This window comes from Pristiophorus japonicus, chromosome 5, assembly GCF_044704955.1.
Source record: "Pristiophorus japonicus isolate sPriJap1 chromosome 5, sPriJap1.hap1, whole genome shotgun sequence".
Lineage (NCBI taxonomy): Eukaryota > Metazoa > Chordata > Chondrichthyes > Pristiophoridae > Pristiophorus > Pristiophorus japonicus.
The window spans coordinates 280,846,576-280,862,614 of NC_091981.1; the positions used below are offsets into that span (position 1 = coordinate 280,846,576).

General features: G+C 44.3%; 1 protein-coding gene across 2 annotated transcripts in view; it reads left to right on the forward strand.

Annotated features, from left to right (window-relative positions):
• LOC139264718 (WD repeat-containing protein 48) overlaps positions 1 to 16,039 on the forward strand; it is a 116,118-nt gene that overhangs the window by 48,242 nt on the left and 51,837 nt on the right. For both annotated transcript variants that reach the window (XM_070881671.1, XM_070881670.1), the window contains exons 8-10: positions 2,085 to 2,309; positions 5,064 to 5,138; positions 8,472 to 8,574. In XM_070881671.1, coding sequence (XP_070737772.1) covers positions 2,085 to 2,309; positions 5,064 to 5,138; positions 8,472 to 8,574 — 403 coding nt within the window. The remainder of the gene's footprint in view (positions 1 to 2,084; positions 2,310 to 5,063; positions 5,139 to 8,471; positions 8,575 to 16,039) is intronic.

A 16,039-nucleotide genomic window follows, 5' to 3' on the forward strand; every position in this document is an offset into this window, starting at 1 on the left:
CAACTAATTATTGCAACAATTGTAACACAATGAGCGAGTGAACCTAGCTTTTAATCTCTCTTTCTATCTTTTAGTATGTTTAATGAGATGAGGAGAAACTTCTTCACTCAGAGTTGTGAACCTGTGGAATTCTCTACCACAGAAAGTTGTTGAGGCCAGTTCGTTAGATATATTCAAAAGGGAGTTGGATCTGGCCCTTACGGCTAAAGGGATCAAGGGTATGGAGGAATGGGGTACTAAAGTTGCATGATCAGCCATGATCATATTGAATGGCCTACTCCTGCACCTATTTTCTATGGGCCCAAGTTTCGGGCCGCGCCTAAAACGGCGTAGCCCGGACCTGGACGCCCGTTTTTCGCGCCAGAAAGTGCGCCTTAAAAAAAACTTATCTACTCTCCGGCTCCCTGCAGGTCCTCTGGAATCGGGCGCGGCGCATCACGAACTGTGGGGGACGGAGCCAGGTCCCTGCGCTGAAAACAGTGCTGGGACATCTGCACATGCGCGCTACAGTGGGCGCGCATGTGCAGTAGCTGCAGGCGCCCAAAACTGGGAGGGGCCCGAAGCACGTCCTCTCCTTCCCTCCTCTCTCCTTCCCTCCTCTCTCCCTCCCTCCCTCCCTCCTCTCTCCTTCCCTCCCTCCCTCCCTCCTCTCTCCTTCCCTCCCTCCCTCCCTCCTCTCTCCTTCCCTCCCTCCCTCCCTCCTTTCTCCTTCCCTCCCTCCCTCCCTCCCTCCTCTCTCCTTCCCTCCCTCCCTCCCTCTTCTCTCCTTCCCTCCCTCCTCTCTCCTTCCCACCCCCCTTCTCCCCCTCCCCTGGCTGTCAGAAACATAGACACTGACAGACAGAGAGTGAGAGACCCACACAGACAGACAGAGAGATAGAGACACTGACAGAGACACACTGGGGGGGCCGTCCCAGCACGCTGTTGGAGGACTCCCAGTGCTGCAGTCGGTAAATAGAAAATGTTTTATTTATTGATTTTTTTAAAATGTTTTATTTTTTATTAATTTTTTTGATTGATTTATTGGTTGATTTATTGATGTATTTATCATTTATTATTGATGATGGCTCTTTATTTGTAAAACTGAAGTGTTTAATGTTTGTAAACTTCCCTTTAAACCCCCCCCACCATTCCCTACGCCTAATTTGTAACCTACGCCTGATTTTCTAAAGTGTAGACAAGGTTTTTTCGAACGTACAAAAATCTTCACTTACTCCATTCTAAGTTAGTTTGGAGTAAGTTTTCACTGCCTAAATTTTGAAAACAGGCGTAAGTGGCCGGACTTGCCCCCTTTTGGAAAAAAAAATTCTGTTCCAAAGTGAAACTGTTCTTACTGACTAGAACTGGAGCAAACTAAATGCCGAGAATTCAAATTTCTAAGATACTCCATTCTAAACCAGTTGCTCCAAAAAAAACAGAAGCAACTCAGGCCGAAACTTGGCCCCCAAATTTCTATGTTTCTATGTTTCTCGCGTGTCATAGAATCGAAGTAGCCAATACCAAGCTAAGTCTTTGACAAAATGCTTCATTTTTGTCAGTGGCAGATCTGAAAACCACTCCGCATTGGGAATTCCTGTGGTACTGAAGCATTCTCTTGAGCTACTGATCTTCACCATGCTGTTGTGGCAAGATGCCAAACAAAGGCCATGTATTGCACTGACAAAGCCTAAGAGTTGTGAAAATCTCCTACAAAATTGCCCTTGTGAACTGTAAGACATTTTAACATAGGAAGTATTTTTATATGGCTCCTGTGTTAAAAGTGAACAATCGCCTTATATATGAAATGTATTGCAACCAACTGCATTGAAAACTGACTTGATGACAGAACGAGTGAGAGGTTAGAAGTTTGACCTCCCTTCCCAGCGACGCACTTATTCTGAACAGGGTGGAAGAAAGGGAAATGGACACACCCGTCTTGCACAAACTCAGTTCGCAGTACGTCATTGAGAGACCCTTTCCAGATCCACCCACGACGATCATGATGTTGTCTTTATTTCAAATGGGTTTGCAAATATTTGGAAGCTTTCTGTCAGTAATGTTGGCGCAATTGACAGCATATTTTTTCCCACTTTTATCTCCATTAGTGTTTGTCTGGTAGTTCTGATGGAACCATCCGCCTGTGGTCCTTGGGGCAGCAGAGATGCATAGCAACATATCGGGTCCACGACGAAGGAGTTTGGGCACTGCAGGTCAACGAAGCCTTTACTCACGTCTACTCAGGAGGGCGAGACAGAAAAATCTACTGCACAGACCTCCGGAATCCAGATATTCGAGTTCTGATTTGTGAGGAAAAGGCACCAGTTCTCAAGGTACAACCATAAAAATTGGGCCCAACTTGTTGCAGCACTTAGATGCTCGAGCTTTATTTTTGTAAAGTTTTACATCAAAAAGATACAAGACCACAATCAGACTAAAGATACAGCGGTGAGAATAGCAATCAGAATATTAGTAATGACAAAAAAAAGCACTACCCTCCGAACTGACAAATAGGAAGCAAAGTGAAGCTGTTGTCCATCAGCAGGAAGCTAAAACCCTGTGGGCATTCACACAACAGCATCATGTGGCATGGAGATAGCGGTGCCTTCGGGTCATCCTGTGCTACTTGCAAAGCATTGGAGAGCGATGTAGTGGCGAAAAAAGGCTCCGCAGTCTATTCAGGAAGAATCCAATCTCTAAGGGAGGTAACCCAAGACAAAAAGAAGAAATTAATCTGAAATATATGCATAGAATACATAGAAGTAACAACACCGAAACAGCCGTTCGACCTAACCAGTCCATGGCATTTACATCACCCAATTCAAATTATTGGATTCTAATGCAAAAAACAAAAGCTTTGAATGAACAGATAATCACTATGCAAAGGAGAAGCTCGAAATAACGTAAATAGTGCAAACACTTGTTTGGCTGCTTGGGGGTCAGTGTGATCCAATATCATTTAGAGCCTGATTTCTGCTGAATGAGAATGCATGCTGTTCCCGCGGACTCCGAGCCGCACGTGAACACGTTTTAAGAGAGATTAAAAAAACAGTGGAAAAAGAAACAAAAATGTTGTCAGATAAAAAGGAGGGGAAAAATGACATGTAAAGAGGTAAACACAGTGAAGTATATCAGCTCTTGACTCATCAGTGATCCAGTACTGCATACAATTCTCTGCTCGATAGTTTATTTTTCCTTGGCTCCGGAGAATAACATTTCACCAAGAGATGTAATTTTCAATAGCATGCAGTGTATACCGAGTCTAAACTTGCAAAATCTATTCATCGTTCAACCATCGGAGTGGGGCTGTGGAGGTGCGGGAGATAGTTATATTCTGTTTGTAGTATCCAGATAACAGAACAGCACTGCCATTGTAAGTGCTGCTTCGTAAAGGGAGGCCAAATCTTTCAGTGGTAAATTTAAACCATATATGACCTTTTGAGATTACTTTGATAACTTTCCCTTTTTTGTATTGGCTTTTCCAATTTTTTTTTTTTTCCTTGCCCTTCCTCTCTCGAAATTATTGTCTGATTTACATTTGCGATTCTGCAAGTGCAAGTGACCATGCCTTCATTCATTTGCAAAGGTTGCGGTTGGTGGCTCAACTGTGTGGAGGACATCACAGCCGAGCCTGGTCTCATCCACACAAGCCATGCATGTACTTGGTTACGTGTATGTATCCAGGATGAAAAAGATAAGTGGTGCTTGTCCCCATCCTTCGGCTGATTTAATTCCCATACTCAAACGTCTACTCCCCACCCTACCGCCTTTAATTCCCAGGAGAGGCAAAAAAAACAGAGAGCTGTAGCAAGTTCAGGATTCCTTTGTCAAAACATTTCGACAGCACCTTCCGAACCCCCGACCTCTACCACCTAGCAGGACAAGGGCAGCAGGCGCATGGGAATACCTTTTCCTCCAAGTCACACACCATCCTGACTTGGAAATATATCGCCATTTCTTCATCGTCGCTGGGTCAAAATCCTGGAACTGCCTCCCAAACAGCACTGTGGGAGTACCTTCACCACACGGACTGCAGAGGTTCAAGAAGGCGGCTCACCCCCACCTTCTCGAGGGCAATTAGGGATGGGCAATAAATGCTGGCCTTGCCAGCGACGCCCACATCCCAGGAATGAATTTTTAAAATACTCTTTTCTGGCCCCTCGCGAGTGATCAGGTGAGCTCAGGAGGCTCCAGAACCCGCAAATTATTTTCTGAATAATTTATTTTCGTGCTGCGACCAGCTAATTTTTCGGAAATCCACCTAGCCTCTTCGTGAAAGATTTTACCACCACCTCTAGCATCCTGTTCTACGGGTTGATTATTATCTGGAAAAAGTAAAACTTGTAACCTCGCCCGTCGCTTCCTTAGTTTGTGAGGGCGGGCCCTAGTTCTACCTGACCCCATCACCAAGTGCATTGTGTGCTTGCATGATGTTCCTGTCATTAATAATAATAAAATATCTGGTTCAGACCCCATCTAATTCTCTGCCTCGCTTCCAAAAGGAATATCTGGGCTCGGGAAAGATAATTCCAATTATTGTGGCACTTTGGCTGCGGCCGAGAGCCACATCATTCTGCACAGACCAAGGAGTGACCCTAGGTTCTTCCGTGTGGCTTAGCAATACACACAACTCAGCAGATTTGCCACTGAGTAGCGGTAGTTGTGGTTTAAAATAGTTCTTGAATCCCTTTCCACAAAGGTGGACAAAATCCATTTTAACAAGATGCCCGTTAAATTAGTTTATGCAGCAATTTGAGCTACTGAAATACAAACCCTGGATCATGAGACTTGAGCATCCAACGAATCTTTGATCCCTTCAAGAATGGCATTTCAAAATCTACATTACCCACATATTGTGTTGATGGTCTTGCCCACAAACCATATGTCACATGGGGAGTTATTTAAAATCGGGGAACAATGTGGCTCAAATCAGCTCTAAAATTTGCAGCTGCCTGAGTGTTGCTTTAATTTCTGCAAGAAAGTACCCAGCATGTTGGCTCTGCCTTACTCTTGCTGGATTTTTGTTCTGCTAGTATTAACTGAACTTGTGCCTCCTTTTAACTTCTCTATTTTAATCCAATGGGCAGATGGAACTTGATCGATCGGCTGACCCAGCCCCAGCTATCTGGGTATCTACCACAAAATCTTCAGTGAATAAATGGGTAAATATGTTTGTGCTCATGCAGACTACAGTGTCATTATTTAATGTCATGGCCCAATCTATCAGTTGCTTTGTATACTGCCATCATATCTGCCAGTCAAACATGTTGTATGAATCGATTTATTACCGCTGTGATGCACGTATAGTCCGCCCCATAAGCACACATTTTTTTAAATCCATTTTTCCCCCCATCCCGCCCTTCCCCACTCCCCCTCCCAAAACTGAAGCTTTAATTTTAGAATCAGCAAGGGCCAAATGGCCTTTCCTCTTGGTTACTACCTTGTTTCTTGCTTTAACCAATGCAGCTTGTATGTGAGTGCAGCATTTAGCCATATATCTCCAATCTTTAGCAGTCCCTTCTTGCTAAATTTCAAATTATGAGCCCGCTGATGAGTTTACGGTCTATATGTGCTCATTTGTGTTTTATGCTTCACAACAACCTGCAATCTAAGCTTAAAACTTTTTTTGATAGTTTTAAAGGATTAAAAAAAAATCCCTCTTTCCCATTCCTGATGTTGAAAAAGCTACCTCCAGAACAGTTTAACAAACTGCAGGGGGTGGGGGATTTTTTAATTGTTACAGCCTTAAAATGCTCATCCGGCATTGTAGCAACAGTATTCCCACCTCCGATTTACAGAAGTTGTTGGGATTTATGTTCCAAACAGTGAACTACTGCTGTCACATCTTGACACTGTGAGACAGTAAAGAATAGGGAGCCAAACCAATTTATCAGTAAAGAAGTTTATTCAACAAGATAAACATTTTATAATTCATTCCCTAAGATTCTAGGAGGTCTGGAGTTTCTCTTGTCTTTCTCCTCCACCCCTCCCCCCCAACCTGCCCTCTACTTCTCCCCACTCTATCAAAAAAACAGAAAAACACATTATCTGGTCATTATCACATTGCTGTGTTTGGGAGCTTGCTTGTACGCAAATTGGCTGTCGCGTTTCGTACATTACAATAGTGACTACACTCCAAAAGTAATCAATTGGCCGTAAAGCGCTATATAAATCCAAGTCTTTCTTTCTAGCAACCATGATCTTTCAGCCAAAGGACTAGATAATCAGTAACTAGTGGGGTGCCGCAGGGATCAGTGCTGGGACCCCCCACTATTTACAATCTATATTAACGACTTGGAAGAAGTGTAACGTAGCCAAGTTTGCTGACGATACAAAGATGACAGGAAAAGCAATGTGTGAGGAGGACACACAAATTTTGCAAAAGCACATACAGGTTAAGTGAGTGGGCAAAAATTTGGCAGATGGAGTATAATGTTGGAAAGTAAGTTCATGCATTTTGGCAGAAAAAAATCAAAGAGCAAGTTATTATTTAAATGGAGAAAGATTGCAAAGTGCTGCAGTACAGCGGGATCTGGGGATACTTGTGCATGAAACACAAAAGGATAGTATGTAGGTACAGCAAGTGATCAGGAAGGCCAATGGAATCTTGGCCTTTATTGCAAAGGAGATGGAGTATAAAAGCAGGGAAGTCTTGCTACAGTTGTACAGGGTATTGGTGAGGCCACACCTGGAATACTGCGTGCAGTTTTGGTTTCCATATTTATGAAAGGAATGCTTGCTTTGGAGGCAGTTCAGAGAAGGTTCACAAGGTTGATTCCGGAGATGAGGGGGTTGACTTAAGAGGAAAGGTTGAGTAGATTGAGCCTCTACTCATTGGAATTCAGAAGAATGCGAGGTGATCTTATCAAAACGTATAAGATTATGAGGGGGCTTGACGAGGTGGATGCAGAGAGGATGTTTCCACTGATGGAGATTAGAACTAGGGGGCATAATCTTAGAACAGGCTCATTTAAAACAGGGATGAGGAGAAATTTCTTTTCTTCGAGGGTTGTGGATCTATTGAATGCGCTGCCTCAGAGCTGTGGAAGCTGGGACATTGAATAAATTTAAGACAGAGAGATAGTTTCTTAACCTATAAGGGGTTATGGGAGCAGGCAAGAAAGTGGACCTGAGTCCATGATCGGATCAGCCAAGATTATTTTAAATGGTGGAGCAGGCTCGAGGGGCTGTATGGCCTACTCCTGCTATTATGTTCTTATAAGCATCCATCATCATAGGCAGTCCCTCGAATCGAGGATGACTTGCTTCCACGTCAAAAAGTTCACAGGTGTTTCAATGATGGACCTAAAATTCCAGGTCCAAACTAAATCTTGAAGGGTGGAAGATGCCTGTGCTTGGATTTTTTTAACGTGTGGTGACCGTTGCACACCAGCCAGCACACGGGCTTGACCGAGCTAGGCCTTTATCCAGTGGCAAAGGTTAACCAAGACGGCTGGAGACCTGCTCTGCTGCACGGACCGAGTGTGCACACATAGCGCAGCGTGGGCTGGCCCATGTTGCCCCTGGGCCCTCGCCTCTTCTGGGCCCCAAACTCACGCCTCTCCTGATCACATCCCTCTACAATCTCAAAATCCAACTAATAACCTTGTGTGAGTGAAGGCCAACAAAAGGCACTTTTTGATGCAAATATTGAGGGCCTGAGCTTCTAATAATTTTTATCTCAACATTTTTTGGTGAGAACCGATGAGATTTGATGTTTTGTAGATTAATTATCTAAACTTGGGGCTTAACAGAGCATTGTAAATCTGTTAGTGCTTCTATGCTTTACTTGCTTGAAAGAGAGGAATATTAAAGGACATTGTGAGCAGTAGGAAAGGCCAGGTGGCATGGGGAAAACCTCTACACAGACTTCAGATCATAGAATCATAGAAAGATACAACACAGAAGGAGGCCAGTCAGCCCACCTTGCCTGTGCCGACTCTTTGACAGAGCTGTCCAATTAATCCCACTCCCCTACTCTTTCCCCATAACCCTGCAAAATGTATCCCATTCAAATATATATCCAATTCCCTTTTGAACTTTATTATTGTATCTGCTTCCACCACCCTTTCAGTAGTGTATTACAGATCACACCAACTCGCTGCATAAATTTTTTTTCCCCTCATGTTGCCTCTAGTTCTTTTCTTTTGGCCATCACCTTAAATCTGTGTCCTCTGGTTAACAACCCTTCTGCCACTGGAAACTGTTTCTCCTCATTTACTCTCTCAAAACAGTTCATCATTTTGAACACCTCTCTCATCTCTTGACCTTCTCCGCATTGGATTAAGGGATATTGCCTAATATACTCGGCAGCTGGAAACCTAGAAAGCTTCAAGACAAGGAAAACCACTTGAAACCTTTACTTTTTTTTCCCCCCTGAAACGTCAGCCTTAATATAGCTAGGCCTATATTTGCAATTTAAAAATATATGCATAAATGAAGAAAATGTGTGTGTTCTGTGTATGACTTAACCAAAATCTTCATTTGTTTTGCAGTCCATGAAGGGCATTCACAATTTCAGGGCATCTGGTGATTATGACAATGATTGCAGTGCCCCCTTGATTGCTCTTTGCACACAACCAGAACAAGTAATTAAAGGTACGTGTCGTTTACCTAGCAATGTATTTATGACGAGACTGATTAAATGTTGCTGTGGTGCCGTTCGCTAAAAGTATCTTTGGATATTCATAGGCCCGATAACCTCGGGTGAGTTTCCTGGGGCCAAGCCAGTACTTTTCCCTGAGCATTGACTAAGTCTGTGGTGCACCATCACCGCCAAGCCAAACCAATCCGATTGTGCCTAGGTGGCCAAATGTTTACAAGATGGCAAAAATAGCAAGAGGTGGAAATAGTCAGCAGGTCATAAGAATATAAGAATTAGGAGCATTCAGCCATTCGAGCCTGCTCCGCCATTCAATGAGATCATGGCTGATCTTCAACCTCAACTCCGCTTTCCTGCACTATCCCCATATCCCTTGATTCCCTTAATATCCAAAAATCTACCAATCACTGTCTTGAATACACACAAAGACTGAGCCTCCACAGCCCTCTGGTGCAGAGAAATCCATAGCTCACCACCCTCCGAGTGAAGAAGTTTCTCCTCATCTCAGTCCTAAATGGTCAACCCCTTATTGTTAGCTTATGACCCCCTGGTTCTAGACTCTTCAACCAGAGGACACATCTCCCTGCATCCATCCTGTCAAGCCCTATTAGAATTCTGTACGTTTCAATGAGATCACCTCTCATTCTTCTGAACTCTAGAAAATATAGGCCTAGTTCTACTCAAGCTCTCCTCATAGGACAATCCCCCCCCCCCATCCCAGGAATCAATCTGGTGAACCTTCATTGCACTCCCTCTATGGCAAGTATATCCTTCCTTGGGTAAGACCAAAACCGTACACAATACTCCAGGTGTGGTCACACCAGGGCCCTATATAATTGCAGTAAGACGTCTTTACTCTAATACTCAAATCCTCTTGTAGTAAAGGCCAGCATACTATTTGCTTTCTTGATTGCTTGCATGTTAGCTTTCAGTGATTTGTGTACAAGGACACCCAGATCCCTCTGAACACCAACATTTCCCAATCTCTCACCATTTTAAAAAATACTCTGCTTTTCTATTTTTCCTACCAAAGTGGATAACATCACATTTCTCCACATTATGGGCTCAGGTTTTGGCTCGGGTTGCTCCTATTTTTTTGGAGCAACTAGTTTAGAATGGAGTATCTTAGAAATTGCAATTCTCGGCATTTAGTTTGCTCCAATTCTAGTGAGTTAGAATAGTTTCGTTTTAGAACAGTTTTTTTTCAAAAGGGGGCGTTACCAGCCACTTACGCCTGTTTTGCAAGTTTGGCAGTGAAAACTTACTCCAAACTAACTTAGAATGGAGTAAGTATAGATTTTTGTACGCTCAGAAAAACCTTGCCTACACTTATAAATCAGGCGTAGGGAACGAGAGGTGGGGGGAGGGAAGTTTACAAGCATTAAACACTTCTCTTTTACAAATAAAAAGCCATCATCAATAATAAATGATAAATCAACCAATAAATCAATCAAAAAAATTTTTTAATTTAAAAAATAATAAAAAATCAATCAATAAATAAAAAATTAAGTTTCTACTCACCTACTGCAGCACCGGGAGCCCTCCAACAGTGTGCTAGGATGGGGCCCCGCAGTGTCTCTCTCTCTTTCTCTGTCTCTGTCTCTGTCAGAGTGTCTCTCTCGCTGTCTGTCAATGTCTCTCTCTGTCTCTGTCAGTGTCGCTGTGTTTCTGGCGAGGAGGAAGGGCTGAACGGGAGGGAGGGGAGGTGGGGGGGGAAGCTGAATGGGAGGGAGCGGAGAGGGGGGCGGGGAGCTGAATTGGGGGGGGGGGGGAGCTGAACGGGAGGGAGCGGAGGTGGGGGCGGGGAGCTGAATTGGGGGTGGCGGAGCTGAACTGGAGGGGAGGGGGGTGGGAACTGAACGGGAGGGAGCGGAGTGGGGAGCTGAACGGAGGCTGATCTGCAGAGATTCGGGGGCAAGGAGCTACTGCACATGCGCGCACACTTTAGCGTGCATGTGCAGAGGTCCCGGCACTGCTTTCAGCACAGGGACCTGGCTCTGGCCCCGACCCCTTGTGCTGCGCCACGCCGAGGCCGAAGACATCACGAGGAGCTCGGAGAATCACAAGGTAATGTTTTCGGCGTCCTTTTTATTCCATAAAGTCGCCGCATCTTATGGAGGTGTGCCGTTTTTACAGAGGTCGGAAACTTGGGCCCTATATTCCATTTGCCATGTTCTTGCCCACTTCCTTAGCCTATCTATATCCTCATGAAGTCTGTTTGCTACATCTTCACAACTTACTTTCCCACCTAGCTTTTTATCATCAGCAAACGTGGATATATTATAATTGGTCCCCTCATCCAAATCATTGATAATAGATTGTGAATAGCTGAGGCCCAAGCACCGATCCTGCGGCATCCCACTTGTTACAGTCTGCCAACCCGAAAATGACCCGTTTATTCTTACTCTCTATTTTCTGGTCAGGGTCTGGCAGCAACTGAGATTTTCCCACAGATGCTGCCTAACCGGCTGAGCATTTCCAGTTCTTGTTTTGTTTTCAGATTTCTAGCATCTACAATCTTGGGGCCATTTATGACCTGCATTCCTCTCTTGTCTGTGTTGTCCAGCAGACTCGCTGTTCAGTAAGCCTTTGGGCCTCCATTTGCCAGCTGCCTCACTGTGGGATGTTGACCAAGCTGAGATTCAGTCCTGTTCCATTATTTCTCGCTATCCAGCGAAGGAATATTAGAAGGTGTGTGGTCAGAGGGCCCTTAAAGTAGAATATTTAATGGTGCTACATTTTTGATTTTTAGCTAGTGCCTGACCTCCACTTAGCAACTGCACATTATCATTTTTTTTTAATTATTCGTTCCTGGAATGTGGGCATTGCCAGCATTTATTGGCCCATCTCTAATTGTCCTTGTGAAGGTGGTGGTGAGCTGCCATTTCAGTTAAGAGTCAATCACATTGTGGGTCTGGAGTCACATCTAGGCCAGACCGGGTAAGGATGGCCGATTTCTTTCCCTAAACATAGAAAATAGGTGCAGGAGTAGGCCATTCGGCCCTTCGAGCCTGCACCACCATTCAATAAGATCATGGCTGATCATGCAACTTCAGTACCCCATTCCTGCCTTCTCTCCATACCCCCTGATCCCTTTAGCCGTAAGGGCCACATCTAACTCCCTTTTGAATATATCTAACGAACTGGCCTCAACAACTTTCTGTGGTAGAGAATTCCATAGGTTCACAACTCTGGGTGAAAACATTTCTCCTCATCTCGGTCCTGGATGGCTTACCCCTAATCCTTAGACTGTGATCCCTGGTTCTGGATTTCCCCAACATCGGGAACATTCTTCCTGCATCTAACCTGTCCAATCCCGTCAGAATTTTGTATGCTTCTATGAGATCCCCTCTCATTCTTCTAAATTCCAGTGAATATAAGCCTAGTCGATCCAGTCTGTCTTCATATGTCAGTCCTGCCATCCCCGGAATCAGTCTGGGATGGCAATACAAAGAACATTAGTGAACCAGATGGGTTTTTAATGACAATCCGGCAGTTTCATGGTCACCATTGCTGATGCTAGCTTTTTTTATTCCAGATTTATTTATTGAACTGAATTTAAATTCCCCAGCTGCCGTGGTGGGATTTGAACTCCCGTCTCTGAATCATGCGTCCAGGCCTCTGGATTACTAGTCCAGTAACATTGCCACTATGCTACCGTACCCATTGAAATCACAAGTTCTTTTTGTGAGGATTCGCCGGGACAGATCTATATTCTGTCACTGGTGTGTTACGGTGCAGCATTCCTGAGGGTGACTGTCGAGCAAGACATTGGTTGGGGCAGTGGCCCTTGACAAAAGATTTTTTTAATTTTAATTTCCTCACCCATGCTGGGGTGCATTTTTGCAGGCTCCAGTTAGCTTGTACTTTCTCACCCAGGTGACCATTATGTAAGACTCGATGCTGAGCATTGTCTGGCTGTTCGCCCACAGTGGACAGAACCGTCAACCTCATTCATGTCCTCGCCCAATGCCTGTGCGTGTATGCTTCCATCAGGGTTTGCTGCTTAGTAATGTGCCGTCAGTAGAAATACTGAACTTGACGATGCCATTGTCCTCTCCAACTCGAGGTCGATTCTGTCCCGACGATTGTCGCGGCTGAGATCAGCCATCTCGGCACAGACTGGCGACTAAATCCAGAACCGTCTGGATCTGTAACAGCTCAGCTATTCAATGGATAAACTTACCAAGCCAGAAGGAGAATGCTGTCAACAAATAGTAAACAAAACTGTTTAACAAAGTTTTTAAATAGTTTGAAATATTAGTGAGTAGTGAAATGAATAACGAGTTGTTTGAGTGCTATAGGTGTATGTGCACAAGGTTTTCTCATTGTTGTGAACCCAATTGAAACATTGCAGTGCGATGTCGGCTGTCGTTTTTTTTTTTAAAGCAGAACTATACATCTTGGGAAAGCTGGTTGTGCCAATGAAACTCATCCAAAACAATGATTTAATCCAAATTTAGCCAGTGTGCTTCTCTGTCTTTCTATGGAGACGGTCACACTGCAGATATCGGGTCCACTGTCCACAGTAATTCAACTTTAGTTGGCTTATAATGAAGCAGAATTGATATTTGCTGTTGAAATCTCTGATCCGGTAGACCTGTTTCCCCATACTTTCCCCCCCCCCCCCCCCCCCACCCCCACCCCAGGCCCCCAGCCTTCATTGTTTGGAAGAAAATACCTATCGGAAGGTTTGGCTGTTTGGAGAGGTCACATTCAGCAGACTCAAACAGAAAGTTAACTTGACCTCGTGGTAAATAACAATCTGTTACGGTCTGGGCTTTCTCCCAACTTTTCTTTTGTTTTCTCAGCGAAGAGGCAGCTTCCATATGCAGATGTAGTCCTTTATAAACCAAAACCTGCATCTTTATGGGTGCCAGAGGACACTCTCAACGATGGTATATCATACTTGAAATCACACGGGATCCCCACAATTTTCTGCTACCTATTCCAAAAGTCAAAAAATACACCCTGTTAGACTTTTGTGTTCAGGATAACTAATAGTTAGATTTATGTACAAGTTTGATATTGCAGAAAGGCACAGCAAGATAATACAGCTACAACTACTTAGGAATGTCCACAAACTCAAAACCGAGCAGCTATATTAATGTTTTTATGCCAAAAGAAGTCTTTCATGTCACTAGTTTTAATGTTAGCATTAACTATCTTCCTATAAAACTTATCCTCTGATGCTCAGCCGTAAGAAATACTAAACTGAACCATGGCATTACCCATTTTCCTCTTCTCTGTAAAAGCACAGAGCTTGTTTCAGGTTCCAAACAACAGCAACGAGCTGCATTTATATAGCGCCTTTAGCTTTGTAAAACGGCCTAAGTTTACAGGGACATTATGAAATAAAATTTGACACCGTGACATATTGCAGACAGCTTGGTCAAAGAGGTAGGTTTTAAGGAGGGGAAAGGGGTACTGAGGTGAATGATCAGCCATGATCTTATTGAATGGTGGTGCAGGCTCGAAGGGCCGAATGGCCTACTCCTGCACCTATTTTCTATGTTTCTAAGGAACATCTTAAAGGAGGAGAGCAAGGCGGAAAGGTTTAGGGAACTTAGGACCAAGGCAGCTGAAGGCACGGCTGCCAATGGTGGAGTGATTAAAATCAGGGATCATAGAAAATAGATGAGCAAGAGGCCAGAATTGGAGGAGTGTAGAGATCTCAGAGAGTTATAGGGCTGAAGGAGGTTACAGAGATAGAGGGGGCGACACCATGTAGCAATTTGAAAACCAGGGTGAGAATTTTAAAATTCCGGACCGGCAGTCAAGTAGGTCAGCAAGCACAGGGATGATTGGTGAACGGGACTTGGTACGAGTTAGGATGCAGGCAGCAGAATTTTAAATGAGCTCCGGTTAATGTAGGTTGGAAGATCGGAGGCCAGCTAAAAGAGCATTGGAATAGTCAAGTCTAGAGGTAACCCAAGACATGGATGAGGGTTTCAGCAGCAGATGAGCTGAGGCAGAGGTGGAGTCAGGTGATGTTACGGAGGTGGAAATAGGCAGTCTTGGTGATGGAGCAGATACATGGTCGGAATCTCGTCTCTGGATCAAATATAACAGCAAGGTTGCAAACGGTCTGGTTCAGCCTCAGACAGTTATAAGCGAGAAATGGAGTCAGTGGCTCGGGAATGGAGTTTGTGGTGGGGACCAAAGATAATGGCTTCAGTCTTCCCAATATTTAGTTGGAAGAAATTTCTCCTCATCCAGAACTGAATGTCAAACAAGCAGTATGACAAATCAGAGACCATGATGGGGTTGAGACATGGTGCTGGGTGTCGTCAGCATACATGTGAAACCTGATACGATTTTTGGAGCATGCCGTCGTGGAGCTTCATATAGATGAGAAATAGGAGGGAGCCAAGGATAAATCCTTGACTGACTCATAAGAACATAAGAAATAGGAACAGGAGTAGGCCATACGGCCCCTCGAGCCTGCTCCGCCATTCAATACGATCATGGCTGATCTGATCATGGACTCAGCTCCACTTCCCCGCCCGCTCCCCATAACCCCTTATCGTTTAAGAAACTGTCTATTTCTGTCTTAAATTTATTCAATGTCCCAGCTTCCACAGCTCTCTGAGACAGCGAATTCCACAGATTTGCAACCCTCAGAAGAAATTCCTCCTCATCTCTGTCCTAAATTAGCAACCTCTTATTCTTAAACTATGTTCCCTAGTTCTGGATTCCCCCCACGAGTGGAAACATCCTCTCTGCATCTGCCTTGTCGAGCCCCATCAGTACCTTACATGTTTCAATAAGATTGTAATATATATATATAGCTCCACCCAGTGGACTGCTGTGGTAATGCAGCTATTGCTATTTACAACAATAAAGAGGGTACAGGTCACCTGACAGGTTCCTGAAGTTATCAGCCATCTTCGAGCCTGTGTGATTGTGAGGTCATACAGAAGATGTCACAAATCACCCCTCATTCTTCTAAACTCCAATGAGTATAGGTCCAAACTGCTCATCCTTTCTTCATAAGTCAGCCCCCTCATCTCCAGAATCAACCTAGTGAACCTTCTCTGAACTGCAAGTATGTCCTTCCTTAAATAAGGAGACCAAAACTCTACACAGTACTCCAGGTGTGGCCCTCCTCACTAGTTTTAAATGGGTGGCCCTTTATTCTAAGATTATGCCCCCTAGTTCTAGTCTCCCCTATCAGTGGAAACATCCTCTCTGCATCCACCTTGTCAAGCCCCCTCATAATCTTACATGTTTCGATAAGATCATCTCTCATTCTTCTAAATTCCAATGAGTAGAGGCCCAACCTCCTCAACCTTTCCTCAAGTCAACCCCCTCATCTCCGGAATCAACCTAGTAAACCTTCTCTGAACTGCCTCCAATGCAAGTATATCCTTTTGTAAATATGGAAACCAAAACTGTACTCAGTATCCCAGGTGTGGCCTCACCAATACCCTGTATAACTCTAGCAAGACTTCGCTGCTT